Raw genomic sequence first — 19,015 nt, 5'->3', positions numbered from 1 at the left:
AAAAAGAAAACCAGTCAAAGGTTTTCAGACCTTCACCTTTAGAGCACAAAGTAATCATTTTTAACAACACAACAGTTTGTCTTGCATTCTTTCTGACACTCCCACATCTAAATTCAAACATAATTTTATCTTTTGTTATCATCTGTACAACAGAATATGATAACACAAGACCATTTATGTATGTCCTTGGATATCTGCCACAATTTTTTCCCTTCACACATGAATTAAACCTTGCTGCGAATGGAGTAAACATCCATCCACTATCTATACACCACTTAACCCTCACTAGGGTCACGGGGGGGAGCTGGAGCCTATCCCAGTTAACTCAGGGTGAAGGCAGGGGACACCCTGGACAGGTCACCAATTAACCTTAGCATGTTTTTGGACTGTGTGGGAGGAAGCCAGAGAACCTGGAGAGAACCCACGCTGCACGGGGAGAACATGCAAACTCCAGAAAGATCCTGACTGGGGATCTTCTAGCTGTGAGGTGACGGTGTGAACCATAGAGCCACCGTGCAGCCCTGGAGTAAACATTATCACATCAATACTTCCTGTAGATATAAAACATATTATCTTCCTTTAAAAACTGACTTGGCCCAACACATATTTACACTTTGTTAAAACAAGTTACAGCAAACACAGCATGGCCAGAACTCAACCCTCAGATGCTTGATGATGTTTTGCAGCTCATCATTAGCAGCTTTATGTCAGATATTTTTTACCGGGGTGAGGTGACCTCAGCAGGGCCAACAGCTATACATCTTCTGTTCCCAAACCCTGCAGTATACATCTGCTGCTCTCAACAGCGCAAACACAGAGGTGCAGAGAAAAGAGCACAGTTTCATCTTCAGCCGGCTGCACCGGCCTTGACATGCCATAACACTCCCTCTGCTGCACACTACACAAACCTGTGTGCATGTGTGTGTGTGTGTGTGTCGGTGTCTCACTTCAGCACACCCTGAGAGTCCTTGTCTAGAGACCTTGAGTGCTAAAAAGCACGGGGGCCCCTCTTCTGGGAGAAAAACCCTGAACAGATAAGAAACTTTTCCAACGGCAGGAACAAGCCGTCCTGAATGTTTCCCTTCTTCCGTGCCCTGCTTCTGACGTCTGCAGCATGTGTCAGATAGGAGATAGTAAGTGTAACAAGTTCACTGCTAACCAGAGGGATTTGGAGCATAACAGACAATAAACTACTGCACAAAGGAATCCGAGCTATGTGTATCAGTGTCGCGGAGCAAACAGTTTTTCTTTTTTTTTTCTCTCTCCAGAGGCGTCTTCACAGGTGTGCCGCCATGGCTTGAAACCAAGGAGGGAAGATAAGTGCTGAGTGAGCACAGACAACAGCTACTCTGTCTTTGTTAAACATCTTCAAGGTCCCTGTGGAGGGATAAATGGCCAACAGGAGGTGCTTTCTCAGGAGAGACTCATCTGGACCTTCAGGGGGTAAGTCCTCTTCACATCTTGGGCATTTCATGAGCTGTAATTATAACAAAACATTGGAAATTAGCAAAGCTTTTACTTGAGCATTGTTTTTAAAAGCTGGAATTTTACACAGAGTTCCTTTTAATTTTTTTTATTTTCACCAGCCAAAGCGTGCTGTTGCTAGATGTCACACGGTCTCACCCAGTCAGACAGCATAAGAATATCTGAGTTATTTCCTCCGTTGTACACGCAGTCATGCAACTGTGCCTTTTGTCGTCTCTGCCCTCCAGGTTCCGGCGTTCAGTGACAGGGCAGCAGGGCTCGTTGCACTCGCTGTTCCTTTTTCCTATGCATATACTTCTTTGAGATGTAACTTTAAAGAGGCATAAGGCATGGGAAAATGGGGCTGCAGAGGTATTCCACCGGGCAGACAGCCATTTCATCATCCTCTCTGCGTGACAGCTGACCTCAAAGAGCGCACACACACACACTCACACACTCACACACACACACACACACACACACACACCGATCCAGCCTGCCGTGGACTTCCAGAGGAAGACTGCAAAGAACAGATTCTGACAGAATGACCACAGGTGATTTTTGTGTCTCTGTGATTTGCTTTTGTGTAACATCATAATTCCAATTTCCTCATATTTGTTGGGGATTGTACTACTGTGGGCATGTGGAGCGATGTGTTGTTGCATCTTTGCTGCATTGTTGTTCATTTGAAGCATCTGTTTCCTCTGTGTTGGTGCTGTTTTTTTTAAATAAAGATATCGTGCCATTAAATATTCTATCTGACATGTATGCATTCTGACTTTTTGAACGTTCATGTTGACGGTATTTGAGTTGAAGTTGAACCGTACGATAGAGCACATTAATGACTTAGGGTGGTGATACACTAGGCAATTTTTTTGGGCAACTCTAATGGGCAACAGTGCCCAGGAAATTGCCTCAGTATTGCTGCTTTGACCTCATAAATCAGGATTCTGTAAAACTGTTTTCTCATCCTTATTGTTATTTGAAAGTAACATAGTTTACTTTTAATGAGAAACGTCGGTGGTGGAAAAAGTGTTCAGATGCAAGAAAAACACTCATTACTTTATAATGCTACTGACATAAAAGATTTGAAAATGTTCTTATTAAAACTAAACGTACGGACAATTGATATATTATCATTTATGATCTTATTAGGAGGATGAGTATTAAATCACTGCTGGTTGAGGTGGTGCTTGTTTTCACTATAAATACAATTAGTAGTTTAGCGCAACAGTTGCCAAACTAGAGGTCAGCTCCCTCCACAGGGTCAAACAAATCAAAAGGGTCGGACGATGATTAACGAGACAGGTACGATGACTTTAGTCTATGAAAACTTTGGTCCTCATACCGTTAGCAGTTTAAATTTAAATGTACATCAGGGAGGGGGTCACTCTTTGGTGGAAAAAAACTGGAACTGATGATGTTGCTGTGTTTGATTAGAGGTCACAAGCCAAAAAGGTTAGAATACAGACTTTTAATATACAAAAAATCAACACAGAAAACTAGATTGTATGTCTAAATGTAGTGGAGTAAAGAGCAAAAAAATGAAATGTGATTTGGTATAGCGTTTTAGAGATCGGTACCACTCCAGTTGGTCAAAGTCAAGAATCAGTGGCTTTATTTTACGCTAAGGTAATTATACGTTCTGCCTCATTTGGTCTCTGACTGTTATTAGAGTGAAACCATCTGCTGGTAAAAACTGACCAAAACTCAACAAGGGCCTCAATCAGACATTGTATTTTCATTTCACTTTATCAGTGCACTGTGCCATACAAACTGCTCATTTAAATGTTTAATCCACAGTGACAACATTTGTCAAATGGAGTAAAAAATATAGATATATTTTCAACTGACATGCAGTGAAGTAGAAGTATGAAGAAGCAAAGTATAAAATGAGCAAATATACTGTTATGGCGTATAGTTTAGAACTTTCAAAGTATTTCTTTGAACTCTGGGAGCATGAAACAACAGTTGTTAGCTCCATTCATTACTGGTCACTCACTATTTACATGCAGTGATGGCTGCTTCTTATATGGCATATTTTATAGCCTACAACTAAGACTTTTTTTGCTTTATTTTTTTAAGGTCCTATACAAAACAGGGAGCACAGAAAAACAGTTTTTAGCTATGTTTATGATTTATTTATAGGATGTTAAGTCACTCACTATTTCTTACAGAGTGATGTTTGGCTCTTTTTCACATGTGTTCTGTCTTCATGATATTTGTGTTCTGTCCTGTCATAGTTCCTGTCTTGTACTAGTCTTGGGAGGATGACAATAAAGTTGACTTGAGAACTCGGTATATACAGTATTTTTAGTGTTAGTCTCCACAGAGACACTGATTCCCTTATCGGGCAGTCCTGGCTCCTGTCTGTCTGTCTGTCCGTCCATCCAGCTGTGTGCAGCATCACTGAGCCTGTTAGCACCTCTTCACTGGACCCAAAGACAATCAGTCAAACACTCACTGTCACTTAACACACTGAGTCTTTGCCCTCTAACAACAGATCATTTATTGATGCTCGTGTCTCCATCAGTGGCAGGAACTATCGCTCTCTGGAAGTTGCATAAATGGATACATGGTCCAGTAGGCCTTTAAATGAATAACGTTCTTCTTATTATAGTACTTACTGATGCATTCAAGTCTAATCATCTCCTCTGATAATTGTGCCTCCTGGTGGGAGGTGTGAGTGTATGTATTTCTCAAATTCATCCTCTAAGCTGGAAGGAGGCCCTGCTGAAGAGCCACAAACAGGTATGATGTCTGCTGAACATAAAACCAACCACAAGAGCCAAATATGACGCACAGCAGGCTGCATGTGAGAGCCTGGTGCCCTGCGGTGAATATAATCAGTCACCAGCAGGTATTTATCTATATATTCTGAAGTGAAAATCATGAGAGAGAAGCCTCAGAAGCTTTAGGACAGACTGACTCAATCAGCCACCTCTTTAGCTGGTGCCACCTAATAACTTTAACGTGAGGCAATATACACCTTGGGCAGACTTGAGGGCGCCGTCCCTCCGCATCTTTCATGTAAGTGCGAACGCTTCAATCGCCACACAATAGAGTTCAATGGATCTCAATGATCTGGCAGTTACCTCCGCTTTGATGTCCCTTTGAAGATGCAAATCTCCAACCAGCGGAGGCAGAGCGCAGCTTGGAGCGATGCCACTGGACGCCAGCTCCAAATATTCGCCCGCAGCATCTTCTTTAAAGCCTCCTGTTGATCAAACTTACTCTTTTTTTTTTCGTGCACGATATCTGCCTTTAGATGTTCTGGAGCAACCTGAGGTCACTTGTTTGTCTGTGATCCTTCGTGTCCACTGTGTGGAAATCAAAAGAGCGAAGAAGGGGAGACAGAAAGAGGAGGAATAAACCGCAGCAGTGTGGTGAAAACAGGAGACTGCGCCATTTGTTCCTTTTGTTACAGTTAACATTGATGTTGCAACAGATGGCAGCACACTGGGTCTGATTCAGTAATAGCTGTGATTATGTGACCTTTGCTGGGAGTTAATTGTCAGAACTAATGTGTCTTTGTGTTAAAAAATGAACATCATAGTTGATCAGATTTATGCAGTCCTTCTATGTTCTTATTTTTCCACCGATGTCTACAATCTTCTGTCATGGTGGTCATGGTTTCTGATTCTTTTAAAATCTAAGAATGGAAACTTTAACTGTATGTTCAAAGTTATTTATTGGTGTTTAGAGGTGCTTTAAAGAGAAGCTATGGATATATTAGGCGTTATTATAATGTGCACAGCAGCTGGAAATAATATGATCAATAATATAAAATTATTTGGTTGAATGACAAAGAAGAGAAGAAACCATTTAAAGTCGTTAATTATGTTTTATTTTTTGAAAAAATAGAAAATTTGCAACAAATACATTATTTCAATTATACGTACAATTTAAATCAAAATACAGTTAGTGCTTCAGACATATAAAAAGCAATTATATTTACAACTTCTAACCTCTCTTTCACTGAGAGAAATGGGCATATATCTAGGAGTTAAAAGTTCAGTAGAAGCGTGTCGGTGGGTGGATGGAGAGGTGGGAGCGGTGCTGCTGCTGCAGAGCAGCCGGGAGAGGCGCCCTGTGGAGCGGCTGCAGCTGCGGGTAGAAGCCGCTGCTGGAGGGGAGCTGTCCGCTGAGGAGGTGGTGCTGAAAGAGCAGCGGCGGCAGCAGAGCGGCAGGAAGCGTCAAAAGGCCCGGGCGCATGTCCTGGACCTCCCGTTTCAGCTTCATCCTCCTGTTCTGGAACCACGTTTTCACCTGAGCGATGCCACACAACCCAAAATATACAAATCACAGGAACAAACAAAACAAAAAAAATGCGCATCAGGATGATTCTAATCCATATGACAGGAGGCCCAGCTGATACTTTGCAGTGGTTTTACATGTGAGATCGTCTCTTTGAGGCCTGTGTGCAGTGCCACTGAACCTACCTGAGTTTCGGACAGGTTCAGCCTCTCTGCTATCCTCCTCCTCTGGGTGGCTCCCAGGTATCTGTGCTTCTTGAACGTGTTCTCCAGTTTGCTGATTTGCTCGGAGGTGAACTTGGTCCTCAGCCTCCTCTGCTGGGTGGTCTCCCCCTCGCTGTCATCTCCAGCGTCGCTCTCAGATCCCGAAGTGTAACCACAGCTGTCTGGAACACAAAAACGAAAACGGGGCAGTTTAATTACTGTAGTCAGAATCAATGCGCACACGGGCGCCCAGATAAAGTTTATCAGAAGAACTTACCGTTTGGCGAGGTGGGAGAATATTGACTGGTTGGTTTCTTTGCAAATTCCTCCACTTGGCTGCACGCTTTTGAATGAGCATCTCCTGTTTGAAGAGTCAAATCCTCGTAATAACTTCTGGAAAGCCACTCCACAGAGAAGTTCGCCATGATGTGTCCAAGCAGTGACCTTTGGGTGTTGATGCGCGGAGGTACGAGTGACTCCTCACCGATATATAGGAGGGCCACACGTCTTTATTTGCATATGCAAAGGGATCTCAGCGGAACGATAGAAACTTGATGGTAGTTGTAATTGAGCTTAATAGAGGCTGTGCTGTAGTTTTTCTCACGTTCATGACGGGCTCCGGCGCCACTGAGTCTGACTATCAGTTAGCTGGCAGCTCAGACTAAATGATGTCTGCATGAAGTGATGCAGGGTCACATCCGCCGCGGGAAGCAAGACTTCACTGAAATGTCAGACATGCAGCCTTGTTAAAGTCCTGAAAAGAAATAATGTCTAAGAGGTGATTTGGTTTTGCACCGAGCTGAAACTTCTAACTTGAAAGCATCCGGACACTCTGACCTCTGGAGATGCTTCCAGGCTGTGAGTGAGTTTTCGAGCTGCAGACCAAAGCGGCCGGCTGTCTGCGCATCAAGCAGCTTGGTGCTGAAGCCTTTGTTATGGTGGGAGCTGGTGGGTGTGACCGCAGTCAGAAAACATTGACAGAAAGTGAGAAAGTTGCGTTTGATCTCTGTTAACCGATTTGAATGACACATTTGCCTCAGGCAACCTTGACACCCAATGGGGCTGAGGTTTTCAAACCAAACTCCAGTCAAAAAATAGCGCATTTAAAGCCTGCTTGCATACTGCTATTACATAGGGTGCGTTTTTCCCTAAAATCATAATTAAGCCCCAAGTCACTTCAATTTAAAGCGTAATGTAATTATGGGACCCCCAACTCCCCATTTATGACCTTCTAATAATCTCAAAGTTGTTCAAATCAAGTCTGCTATCTCCACATCTCATCACAGAGTCAGGATTTAACCTCCGGCTTCACATCAGAGATCAGATCCGTTGTCCATACAAAACCACAGACTCTGTGGAGCCAGCGCCTGGGGTAAGTGTAAACTCATCAGTGAGCGGCTTAATTAGGACTAATTGTTGACCATGATCTCCCTGTTAGCTGGCGTTTGAAGTGGAGAGATGGGGACAAACAAGGCATATAAAAGCAGGGCATATGGTCAGGCTGTGTTGACAGATGAGGGGTGGAGGGGGCGCGTGAAGCCTTCGTGAATCTGATGTTAGTCGCACATGAAAGTTCTTATTTTCTTCATGTTTGGGTGCTTTAGTTTGTTATTTTTTTTAATAGATTGGTTTGAGTGGAATTTGCCGTCAACTCATACATCCATTATCTAGGGTCACGGGGGGTTGGAGCCTATCCCGGCCGACTTAGGGCGAAGGCAGGGGACACCCTGGACAGGTCGTCAAGCACACTCACATTCACACCTACGGAATTTAGAATCACCTCAGCATGTTTTTGGACCTTTTGGGAGGAAGCCGGAGAAACGGAGAGAACCCACGCTGTACATGCAAACTCCACGCAGAAAAATCCCAGTGCCCCCACCGGGACGCGAACCTGCGAGGCACCAGTACTACCAACTGCACCACCTTGCATCCCCAGCTCATAAATGAGAGATCCAAATCAGCGGATCCATACAGTGCTCTATGATAAGAACTTTTAACCACCTTTATCTTCTAACCCCCCCTCCCTGGTGAAGATGAAAGACAGGATGATCCATTCATGTGGAACTAATCCTGCCATACAGATCATATCAGCAAACTTAATCTGAACAACAGGCAAAGTAAAAACAAAGCGCAGTCCACTGCTGCAGAACAGAGGATAGACTTTACTCAATGATAAATAGAATTATCTGTTATTATACACTTTTTTACAACAAATATAATCAGACAACATGTAAAGAAACTCTTAATTGCACATTCTCAGATTTTTTAAGTGTTTCAAGGAGGGAAATGTCTGTTTTGTGACAGTTGGTCAGTAAAAACGTGGCTGGTGGATCATGACATGGTGCTGAAGAGGCATCTGCTGCTGGAGGAGCAGCTGCGGGACGGGGAGCGGGTAAAAGGCCCGATCTGTGGCGGCGTAGAGAGGTCGCTGTCCGGCCATGCTGTGGTACTGAACCGGGGGGAGAGGCTGGAAGGTCACCGCGGGGACGTGGGGGGCCAGATAGTCCTGCAGTTCTCGTTTCAGCTTCATCCTCCTGTTCTGGAACCAGGTCCTCACCTGAGAGAAGGAACAGCACAGTTAGTATCAGTCACAGTGCGCATTTGGAGACGTGATTTTTCAATGTTATTAAAACGGTTTTTTTTGCAATGACAGTCCTTCTCACCTGAGTTTCTGTGAGGTTCAGCTTCTGCGCCGTCTTCACTCTCTCTCCAGCATCCAGGTATTTGTGCTTGTTAAAGATCTTTTCCAGTTTGTTGATCTGCTCGGCGGTGAACTTTGTGCGCACACGGCGCTGAAGTTCGTCTTTCTCCACCTCGGTGCCCTCATCCACAGACAGACACTCAGCGGAAGCTACTTCGCTCTCGTACCCAGAGGAATACCCGCTGGTTTCCAAAACTGAAGGGGTGAAAATCTCTGGTTAGAAATCATATCTCACATGCTTACATGTTGAATTAGTGGCCTAAAAGTTAGAAGTTGTATTTACTTTGTGATGCGCAATTTGCTGGATGCAAAGGTGAGGACAGGTTGGAGTCCTGGTCCCTGTTCCGCTCCACGTGCTCCGTGTGTTCAGCGGGCTTTGATGATTTGGGCTTTGGCTGCAGGTAACCTTTGCCAAAAGTCGGCGGGCTCGGCTGCACCACGCAGGGAATATGAGGTCTGCAGGTCGGCACGGTATCCATGCCAGCTCCGTGCTCCTCGGTCATGGAGCCGCTGTGATGGCTCTGGGCCAGCCAGTCCACAGAAAAGTACTTCACCATGTTCGCAGCGCTGCTCAGTGACCTGTAAATCCACCAAATGTCAGAGGGAGTGTGTTGTGGCACCTCCCACACGGGGTCAGCTTTTATACGGGCCTGACTCTCGCCTCAATTTGCATATGTAGAGAACCTTGTTAACGCCTGATCGATCCCGATGATTAGGGGATAATGGCTCGTTATTGAAGTCTTTACATATCCTGTGAGTGTGTGAAAACCTGGCGCCGCCGAGTCTGTGAGAATCCTCCTGAGCTCATACATTTGTCCGGCCCGACTGAAACCAGGAGCCTTGGAACAGCCTCAGCTCCTGCAGAGGTTGCATACTTTCATTATGCTGTTGTCTGCATACAGTGGCACCGGAGGAAAAGTGTCAACAGATTTCATTTTACACATTAAAGCTTAATTTAATTGGGTGCATTAACTTAAGTCTGAATATTCTGCATGACAACATTTACTGCTGATGCCGATACTGATTTACAGTTAAGTTAGATTTAGAATGCTTGACTCTCCCGATGAAATGTTAACAGATTTGATTCCTCCTGTCACCAATGATATGCTAATAGGATATTTTAATTTTTATTCTCCGAGGCCTGAAGCCCCTATTGAGCTATGAAAATAGAAAAAACGAGGAAATATTAAGTTATGGAAAGCCTAAGCACTTTAAGTCAAGCCAAAAACAAACAAAAAAAACAAATAGAAACATAAATAAGTAGTAATTCTGCTTTGCTATAAATTAAATAAGCTAACATTAACTTTATTAACTGTCTGCCATGACAGAAAGAAAAAATATTAATCTTTAAATCAGAGACATCAACAACTTAAGAGAAAGAAAACTTCAATGAGGAAGCTGATGCTGTGCGTAAAAACCCAGTTTACGGCCATTTATAACGCAAACGTTGCATTTTGCGCGATGCAATTCTCTACGTTTCGTTCTGGTTAGACTTGTTGAGTCAGATGGAAACTGTCCTCCAGTGGTTTCGTATTGACATGTCTTCGATACCCCGGTGAGCACTGGCGCCGGCTTTCGAAGAACTAGCATTTGGCGCAGGCGCTTCAAACATTGGAGATCAAAGGTATTACAGTAGCAACACAATTACGGTTGATTGTCGGCTCGTTCACATGTAAATATGCTAAAACAAGCTGTGAGGAAGCTGGCAAGCGGCCTGTGGGAGCAAACAAGCCCATAGAAAAGACTTAGATCGTCCTTAGATTGCGCGCTTTATATGGCACAGTCTGCTTTTCAGTGAGCTCATGAACAGGAAGGACCACTAGAAACTCAGAGCAATATGACTCATCAGGAGGCTTTTAGGTGTCAGTCTTCTTCAGCATCTGTTAGCTGAGGACTGTCAGTGTGACATCACAGCTATTAGATGCCAAATTAACCCAAACTGTTCCCAGGAGACAGAGTTGAACCGGTGGGATCAGCCCTCCTCTGTGAGATCTCTGCATGCAGCAGCTCGGAGACAATGTCACTAAACTGATCGTTTAGTTATGTTACAAAGCAGATAAGAGGCTGTGCCTAGTTGTCTCCTTTATCGGTGATCTGTCGCTGTGGAGGCAGGAGTCCATTCAGCCTTTTGGGGCTCTTTATCTCCGCAGCTTTGAAGATGCGCCCTGATCCCGTTAGATAACAATAAAAAACGCCCGGGACGTCGCCTGCACACTGAGCCTATTTCCTCAGCTCTGCCTGCAGGAGCTCTGCTGTGTGTCCTGCAGGAACAGCTGCACCCATTCTGGTCTTTTATTTTCCTTTTTTTATATATAAAAACTGGGGCACTAGAATGGATAGAACAACTCATTTAGGGGGGTTAATATGGTGCTGTTCAGAAGTTGACCAACAATCTAATATCTTTAATGACTCACACAGGAAGTAACAAAAACACTTCTAAGAATTTCTAATGGTAGCTTCACTCATAAAAATACTCACAGTCCTGCAGTTTCTGGATCACTGGCAGAGGAACTCTTCAACTCTTCTAAAAGGAACAACTTTAAACACATATTATCAGCACATTGTAGTTAAAGTAGAAAAACTTGGAGTGGCTAATGAGCAGTAAAATGCCAGCACTCTAATATCAGACAATCACATCATTAACTTACTATTACTAGTAAACAAGACGGCTGAACTTTTCCATAATAAGTACTGTACTGGATAGAGTCATCTTTAACAACGCATTTATAAAATGATTCTTCTGCATCTGTAAACGTTAATATGCAAACTAGCTGCCAGATGAATGCATTGGAGTAAAAAGTACAATATTTTCATACTAAATGTAACCAAATAGAAGTCTAAGTATTATTATTATTATTTTCTTTTACTTTTCTTTCTATATTTTTGGACGCTGCTGTGGCTGTAAATTTCCCCGAATGGGGGGATAAATAAAAAATATTCTATTCTATTCTATTCTATTCTATTAAGTAGCTTAAAATGGAAAGTAAAACACAAGCAGTAGGTACTTCAGGAAGGATGAGGGTTGCTGTCATCCCCCATGTTAGCAGAATGACCAGAATGCTTCTCCTTTATGAACCTGCCATCCTCATGTACACAGGTTGGTTGGAGCAGTGACATACATCCACTGGGACATCCTCCCTGTTAAAGAAATACAAGTACCTCCAAACTCACAGTATTTGAAAACCCAGTAGTTAAGTTTTCTGAGAGTTTCTTTAGAAGGGGTCTAACATCTTCACTTTGTAGGGTAACATAGATTTATTTGTCTAACACGGGGCCACTGCCCAGAGGGCCCACCACCCTCAGAGCAGAGGATCAGGGTTGGGTGCTATGCCCACCGGGTGGTAGGCAGGAGCGGGCCTCCTGGCGTACCGCCCCCTGGTGGAGTCACTGGGTGGTGTCCTGGAAGGGGTGCTGCCTGGGGACGCCATAGTTCTCCTGGGGGACTTCAATGCTCACGTGGGCAATGACGGTGAAACCTGGAGGGGCGTGACTGGGAGGAACGGCCTGCCTGATCTGAACCCGAGTGGTGTTTTGAATTTGGACTTCTGTGCTAGCCAAGGATTGGCCATAACAAACACCATGTTCAATCATAAGGTTGCTCATAAGTGTACTTGGTACCAGAGTACCTCAGGCCAAAGGTTGATGATCGACTTTGTAGTCGTATCATCAGATCTGCGGCCGTATGTTTTGGACACTCGGGTGAAGAGAGGAGCAGAGCTGTCAACTGATCACCACCTGGTGGTGAGTTGGATCCGATGGTGGGGAAGGCTGCGGACAGACCTGGTAAACCCAAACGCAGGTGAACTGGGAACGTCTGGCAGAGGCCTCTGTCCATGGGGTTTTCAATTCCCACCCCCGGAAGAGTTTTTCCTTCATGCCGGGGGAGGGTGGGGACATGGAGTCAGAGAAGGCCATGTTCAAAGCCTCCATTGCAGAAGTGGCCGTTGGGAGCTGTGACCAGAAGGTCACTGGTGCCTGTTGCGGTGGCAACCCCAAAACCAGCTGGTGGACACTGGTGGTGAGGGAAGTTATCAGGCTGAAGGAGACTTTTTGGGCCTGGTTGGCTCGGGGGTCTCCTGAAGCAGCAGGCAGGTACCAGCTGGCCAAAAGGGCTGCAGCTGCGGTGGTCGTGGAAGCTAAAACTCGGGTGTGGGAGGAGTTTGGGGAGGCTATGGAGAAGGACTTTCGGTTGGCCTCGAAGAAGTTCTGGCAAACCGTCCGATGCCTCAGAAAGGGGAGGCAGGGATTCACCCAGGCTATGTACAGTCGGGGAGGAGAACTGCTGACCCAGACTGGGGACCTCATCGAGCAGTGGAAGGAGCACTTTGAGGAACTCCTGAACCCGGTAAACATGTCCTCTGCTGAGGGGGCAGAGCCTGAAGACTCAGGGGCTTCTGCGTCTGTATCTGTGGTAGAGGTCGCTGAGGTAGTTAAGAAGCTCCTCGGTGGCAAAGAGCCAGGTGTGGACAAGACTTGCCCTGAGATGCTGAAGGCTCTGGACACTGTCGGACTTAATGTCTTTTGTCACTTGTTTGTTATTTCCACCTACAAGAATGTAGCTAAATTCACTCTAAGTCAAAATTTGTTCTGTGTATGAATTACTTTGGGCTTAACTGTATCTGAACAACCTCTATGGTAATACATATTTAGTCTATAGATGTGCAGGCTCAGTTTGAGGCAAAGTGGAGAGATTGTGTTTGGGCATTTTCTACATATCTGTTTTACATGAAAACAGGAAAAAAGAACATAAAAGAACAAAAATGGCTGTTGTTGCAGTTATCAGGATTATTAAATGTCAATTTCAACAACAACAAAAAAACCCCACAAGGATTAAGTTTGAGTCCTTGTGGTCAGATTTTGTAAAGTGCGTCAAAATATAATGTAGCCATCATGCTACAGGGAATCCCCATGAGACAAGACAAATGCATCACACAAAGCCACTACAAAATCATTAGCATACATTCTAAACCTCTACAGTGTAGGAGGAGGGGGGGAAACCCAAAGCAGCGCCACCAGTCCCACGTTCCCTGGCTGATACAACAGCTCTCTAACCTGCCACACAGCCATTCTATCACGGATATTGTCTGACAATAATACGCTTTGGCAAGAGAGGGCTTATAAAATCTCATTTATTTGGCTAAATTAAGCAAATCTTCATAGCACGTCACATTCCATCTCCACGGTGAGTTTCACGGCATAAGACCACGGAGGAGAGAGAGCGGGCAGGAAAATAGAAAAATAGACGCTGACTGAACATCATTCCTCAAATGGCATTTTGCACACTGACATCTCATTATGTTCTATCATTTGCAAGGTAATGGCGAGGTTCTGTGAGGACAGCGGGCTCGTCTCTGCCCTTCACCACACCCTATTGATAATAAATGCAATTATTACACAATATGCCGTTTAAATGGAATTTATATAAGATATTAATTTATCAATCTGCTCGTATCATTCTCATTTCAACTCCTAATTGGTGGAGGCTATGTGTTGTTGTGTATGAAGCAAAAATATATAACCAACAATAAATGGTGCAGCAAATTACATAGCCTACATTCTGCATTATTCTGTTTTCTGAGTGAAACCCTATTTAGCAACATGAAACAGATTTTATTTGAATGATCGACAACGATGGTGCTATGAGGTGTTTGTGTAATTTTGCTGTCGGGCCCCCATTTAGTGCCACTCCTTCCTCTTTCTGAGCTGCATGCACAGTATTCCTCTGTTGGAATGATGCTATCAGGTTTGCTATGTTTAAGAAAATCCCTCTAATGAAAATCCAATTGTCCACATCGTGTGTTTTCAAAAGACAAATCATTAGTAAAATTAGCAGTCAACACCACGGCTGAGCATTTGCACTTAGAAACTGCAGACAGTCTGAAAAACACAGATTCACACTTGCAGGGTTTGATACAGAACAAATTTCAGCTGATTCTTCTCAGTTTCCAGTTTAAACATGTGTGTCTGAATTACTCCCATATTACAGCCTGTCATTGTGTAGCTGAAACCAGATAAAACATGGAAGAACTGACTCTGACATCAGCTCATTCTCTTTTAGATCACATAAAGCCTGGTGGCGTCCTGGTTTGACAGTAATCTAAGTTTTGAACAGCGCACCACAGAGCTCGTACAATCATGTTTTTATCATCTCGTTTAGAAAATACGATCCATCTCAACTCTACAAGACACAGACCATTTTACATGCTTTTATCTAATCACACCTGGATTAGTCCAACAGCCTTTTACCTTCCCGTCCTGAATCAAAAATCTATAGATGGACTCCAGAACTCAGCTGCCAGGCGTTTAACCAGAAACAAGAGATGTGATCTCATCACTCCTATTTGGCCTCTTTGCACCGGCTCCCAGTATGCTTTAGGACAGATTTAAAGATTTTACTGATTACCTTTAAAGGCCCTTCATTGCCTTTCTCCAAGCTATATCTCTGACCGTACGCACAGATATGTACTTTGAAATCCTCGGCCAGAGGTCTTCGACTAAAGAGGAGCTGCAGTCCAGGCTCTGCAGTGATCTGCCTCAGGAAACCAAGTCGGTTGAGTCAATGATCTTTTTAAGTCTTATTTCAAAATGTACTATTATCAGACAGCTGTGTCCAATTTTACTTGAGTTTTACTTTCTTTGAACTATATTTTGTTCACACTTTATTGATTTGTACACAACAAATGTGTTTTTCTCTCTCTTTTAAAAATTGATAACTTTCTGTTTGCTGCCTTGTGAAGCAGTTTGTAACTTGGATTTTTAAAAAGATTTCTGCAAAGTTACATCTAAACTGTTTTAAGGCATTAAGGGATTATTTTCATTTTTTTTAAAAAATCAAAAAGAAACTTCAAAATATGTAACTCTGACACACAGAGATGAGTTTTTAGGGTTTAATCAGTGAGAGAGGCGGAGAGGCGCTCTAAACATTTCATTTAGGAATACGCACCTTGCAAGCACAAGATCAGCTGACATAATGAAGGAGAGTCAAACAGTCTGACTTCTACACCCACTTCACACAGAGGCTGGCCAGCTGTGCAGAGGTGGAAAAAAGAGCTGGAATTTCAATTTCTCCCTTAAGCTATCTTTTATCCATTGCACAGCTATTTCTGTCACTTTGTGCGTCGAACAGAGTGAGAGAGGTTTTTTTTTTTTTGTACATTTCAACCAATCCAGGTGGTCAAGAACATGTTAAGAAACTCACATCTTTGACCTGCATCTGCAATGAAGTAACCAAAATAAGGTCCTGGGTAACCATTCTAACAAGCCCTTAGGGGGACCGTCCTTATCAAAGAATCAGGAGCTTTTGGGGCGGGGTCGTGTAATGATTTACTACACTAGCATTTTATAAATACAGCTTTAAAAACCTGTAACTGTAGAGACACTGTGACCAACAGTCATCATAATGGAACTGCAAAAGAGTTTAATGACTGATGGACCAATGGGGAAGTCCTTACTATTTCAGCACTTCTGGCTTTTCAAAGAAAATTGAGGCCACAACAAAACTGACTTCAAAAATTAGTCTCAGTTGACCAATGTGGACACAAACCTGGAAGTTAGGAAATGTTTTTTGCTTATACGCCTGGAATTTTCTTTGCAATTCAGTTGGCACCAGCTTTGAATCCAGAATCCAGAATCTAAAGCACATCCACGACAGCCATGCTAGCAGTTCTGTAAGGCTATGCTTAAACAATGCGGTGCATTGTGTTAAATGCTAGTTGCAGCATGCTAACATGCTCACAATGACGCTGCAAACATGCTGAATCCGAGTGCAGTGTGTTTGCATCCAAGGAGTTAACGGAAAACATGTTGAACGCTAACAAATCACTAAAGCTGAGCGAAGACAGGGACATGAACATCTGCACCAAATTTAATGGCAACCCATTTAATAGCTGTTGAGATATTTAACTTAAGACAATACACAACAGAGGAAACATCACAGGATTACCAAAGTCACCATTTAGGAAACATGAATATTTTACACAAAATTGCTTTGGCAATAAATTCAGTGGTTCTGAGGAAATTTCAGTCTGGACCAAAGTGGTAGACTCACTGACAAATTGTCATTTCCAATCCTAGCGTGGCTAAAAAAAAAGTAGGATTCCCCTTAAGACCCATAACATATTAGATGATGTTGTGCTTTAGAGGTGCCAACCCAATACAAACGTTTGATTTGACGTATTAAAACGTTGCAACATTTTGAACTTTGGGCTTTTAGGGCGCGACTGGAGTCTCAGAACCTGGTGCAGTTGTCCACCTACCTTCCATGTCGGTAATCTGGTGCTGATGTTGGACATGCAGGCTACAGTCCAGATGTGATTATATGGACGCCTTAGCAGGAAAATTGCAGGTTCACTTCACAAATGACAAAAAAATGTCAGTTTAAGTGGAGATAGAATCATTGTAAATTACAGACATCCCCCTTTACTTTTGTCTTTATGCAGGAAAAATGCTAATTTCATAATTAATCAGACGTGGGATCAATAGCAAAACTAGTTTGTAATGGGTGTAAGTTAAGAGTGCAGTTCGTCTGGGAGTCTAAACTAATATTACTGACTTATGTTAGGGAGTGTTAGACAAATAGTGAACATATAACGTTAGAAAAAGTTTTCTAGTCCTCTAGGCTCTGCTGCCAGGACAACAGAAGCGTCTGCAGGCTGTGGTCTGGGCACGGAGCCACAGTCTGGGCTTTGACATGGGATGTTGACCTGGTGCTGGTGTCTGACTCTGGGCTCAGAAGTGTGACTGAGGCCGGTCTCACTGGAAGGTGGCCTTAACCCTCCTCAGCGTGTCCTGGATCCTCCGCGTTTGACGCTCGCTCGACTGCTGGAAGTTGGCATCGTTGTCGCCGGCCAAGCGATGGATGTCAGCGGCGGCAAACCGGGCGATTCGGCGACGAAGGTACGCCTGCAGCTCCCGGTCTGGGGTGTAGGGGTAGACAGCCTCCTGGAAGGCATGGACCTGACTCACAACCTTCGCTATGCTCCTGGAAACAACGACAGATGGACGAGGATGGGCAAAACATGAAATGGGGACACAGAACAAAGAAACAGTGACAACATGAGAGGAGTGTATCTCGGTACATATTATATCAGTTTCCCTTCCAGCATCAGCAGCTTTGTCTGTGACCTGATTCGGAGAGAGCTGGGATAACCCAGGGTCCACGGAAACCAGCTGTGTCTCTGCCTTTCTCTGCGAGCTCTCCTGACCCCGGCATCTGGCTACACCCAGTCACCTCTCAGCATCTGGCCTGAAACCTCTTTTCCAATCAAACCCCATCCCACAGACGCCATCTGGTGCAACACTGGCAATCCTACCGACAACCCAAATTCAACAGCTGTGCCATTACCATCCAACCGCCACTTGTTGTGACCTCAGCATCTGGTCGGCCATATTGGAGCGAAAGAGAAGGACACAGGAAAACGCGTCCTCTTAGCGAGTTGGCCAACTTTGTCACAGACAGCAACACGGGATGTGGGGAGTGAGCTAATTTCAAGTTAATGACAGTAACTGATCATATTTTGGGGATAGGTAGCGGGCTAATTTTACAGGCTGTTTGACCAGCATCACTCCTTTAACACAATGAAAATCCGGCGTGCAGTAAAACCACAACGGAAGAGACTGAGCACTTTTCCCTCTCAACATTTTTACTGAGATGTAAATTGTTCACTTTATGATTCCCAGCGACAAGAAAGTGTTCTGCAGAGATATTCAGTCTTTTAACTTCCTACTTACACCAGAACTACTCCATGTTGTGTGGGTGGACTTTGGCTGCTTGTTACCACTTTGTCAGTATATTAGTGAAAATAATGGACCAGTTTCATAACATCTCCCAGCATACCTCGGACTTTCTTTCCTGGCAGTTTTAATAGACATATCATTTGCTGTTAGCTGCTGTAGCAGTGCTGATTAGATGAGCTACACTTTGCAATGTTACGGTCAGCTGGTCATTAGTTAACAGTCGTTGGGAACTGTGTTTTTCTAATGTGTGTATATCTAAGAATAAGTAGATCAATGTAGAATGATTAATGGCAGCTTTTCATGTAGACTGCCGGGGGATTCCCATGATGCACTGGGCTTCTCTCCTCTCCTCTTTATATATATGTGTATGTATATGTTTATATAGTTGCCTATCACCATTGCATATGACTAACTCTGTGACTCCCCCCGAGGTTCTCCTGTGCCTGCTCTCTCTGTGGATGTCTCTGGATCTGGAGCTCCTGAATTACAGCCGCCGGCCTCACCTTCTGTATCCTGCTGCCCCACCATGATGCCTCCTGTTACAAAAGGACAATAATTTCTAATAACTTGTTCAACTGTAAACTAAATTTTAGAATTCATCCTACATTTACCCAACCGGTGGAGGCAGATGGCCGTCCCTCCCCGAGCCTGGTTC

The 19,015-nt window shown here is 43.9% G+C and overlaps 3 protein-coding genes across 3 annotated transcripts in view; all 3 read right to left on the bottom strand.

Annotated features, from left to right (window-relative positions):
* Positions 1–5,478: 5,478 nt before the first annotated feature.
* Positions 5,479–6,349, bottom strand: vent (ventral expressed homeobox). Its single transcript, XM_008286671.1, has 3 exons — positions 6,202–6,349; positions 5,907–6,106; positions 5,479–5,733 (listed from the first exon to the last, which is right to left on the bottom strand). Exons 1-3 carry the CDS (start codon positions 6,347–6,349, stop codon positions 5,479–5,481), a joined length of 603 nt encoding a protein of 200 aa, XP_008284893.1.
* A 1,801-nt stretch (positions 6,350–8,150) lies between these two features.
* vox (ventral homeobox) lies at positions 8,151–9,182 on the bottom strand. Its single transcript, XM_008286669.1, has 3 exons — positions 8,909–9,182; positions 8,588–8,820; positions 8,151–8,481 (listed from the first exon to the last, which is right to left on the bottom strand). The coding sequence occupies exons 1-3, from the start codon at positions 9,180–9,182 to the stop codon at positions 8,233–8,235; spliced, it is 756 nt and encodes a 251-aa protein (XP_008284891.1). The 3' UTR covers positions 8,151–8,232.
* A 7,309-nt stretch (positions 9,183–16,491) lies between these two features.
* kndc1 (kinase non-catalytic C-lobe domain containing 1) overlaps positions 16,492–19,015 on the bottom strand; it is a 50,952-nt gene continuing 48,428 nt past the window's right edge. The window contains exon 31 of the mRNA XM_008286668.1: positions 16,492–17,605. Within this exon, the coding sequence (XP_008284890.1) occupies positions 17,377–17,605 (229 nt within the window). The 3' untranslated portion in view covers positions 16,492–17,376. The remainder of the gene's footprint in view (positions 17,606–19,015) is intronic.

This window comes from Stegastes partitus, unplaced genomic scaffold (genome assembly GCF_000690725.1).
Source record: "Stegastes partitus isolate 25-593 unplaced genomic scaffold, Stegastes_partitus-1.0.2 Scaffold463, whole genome shotgun sequence".
NCBI lineage: Eukaryota > Metazoa > Chordata > Actinopteri > Pomacentridae > Stegastes > Stegastes partitus.
The sequence above is the reverse complement of the archived record's forward strand: the minus strand, read 5'-3'. Positions and strand labels throughout refer to the sequence as shown.

Excerpts from the sequence above, each read along its gene's own strand:
- vent (XM_008286671.1), bottom strand. The coding sequence starts at position 6,349 with ATGGCGAACTTCTCTGTGGAGTGGCTTTCCAGAAGTTATTACGAGGAT. Across the intron at positions 6,107-6,201 it reads TTCTCCCACCTCGCCAAACG|ACAGCTGTGGTTACACTTCG; the intron begins GTAAGTTCTTCT and ends TTTGTGTTCCAG. Across the intron at positions 5,734-5,906 it reads TGAACCTGTCCGAAACTCAG|GTGAAAACGTGGTTCCAGAA; the intron begins GTAGGTTCAGTG and ends GGCATCGCTCAG.
- vox (XM_008286669.1), bottom strand. The coding sequence starts at position 9,182 with ATGGTGAAGTACTTTTCTGTGGACTGGCTGGCCCAGAGCCATCACAGC. Across the intron at positions 8,821-8,908 it reads AGCAAATTGCGCATCACAAA|TTTTGGAAACCAGCGGGTAT; the intron begins GTAAATACAACT and ends TCACCCCTTCAG. Across the intron at positions 8,482-8,587 it reads TGAACCTCACAGAAACTCAG|GTGAGGACCTGGTTCCAGAA; the intron begins GTGAGAAGGACT and ends TCCTTCTCTCAG.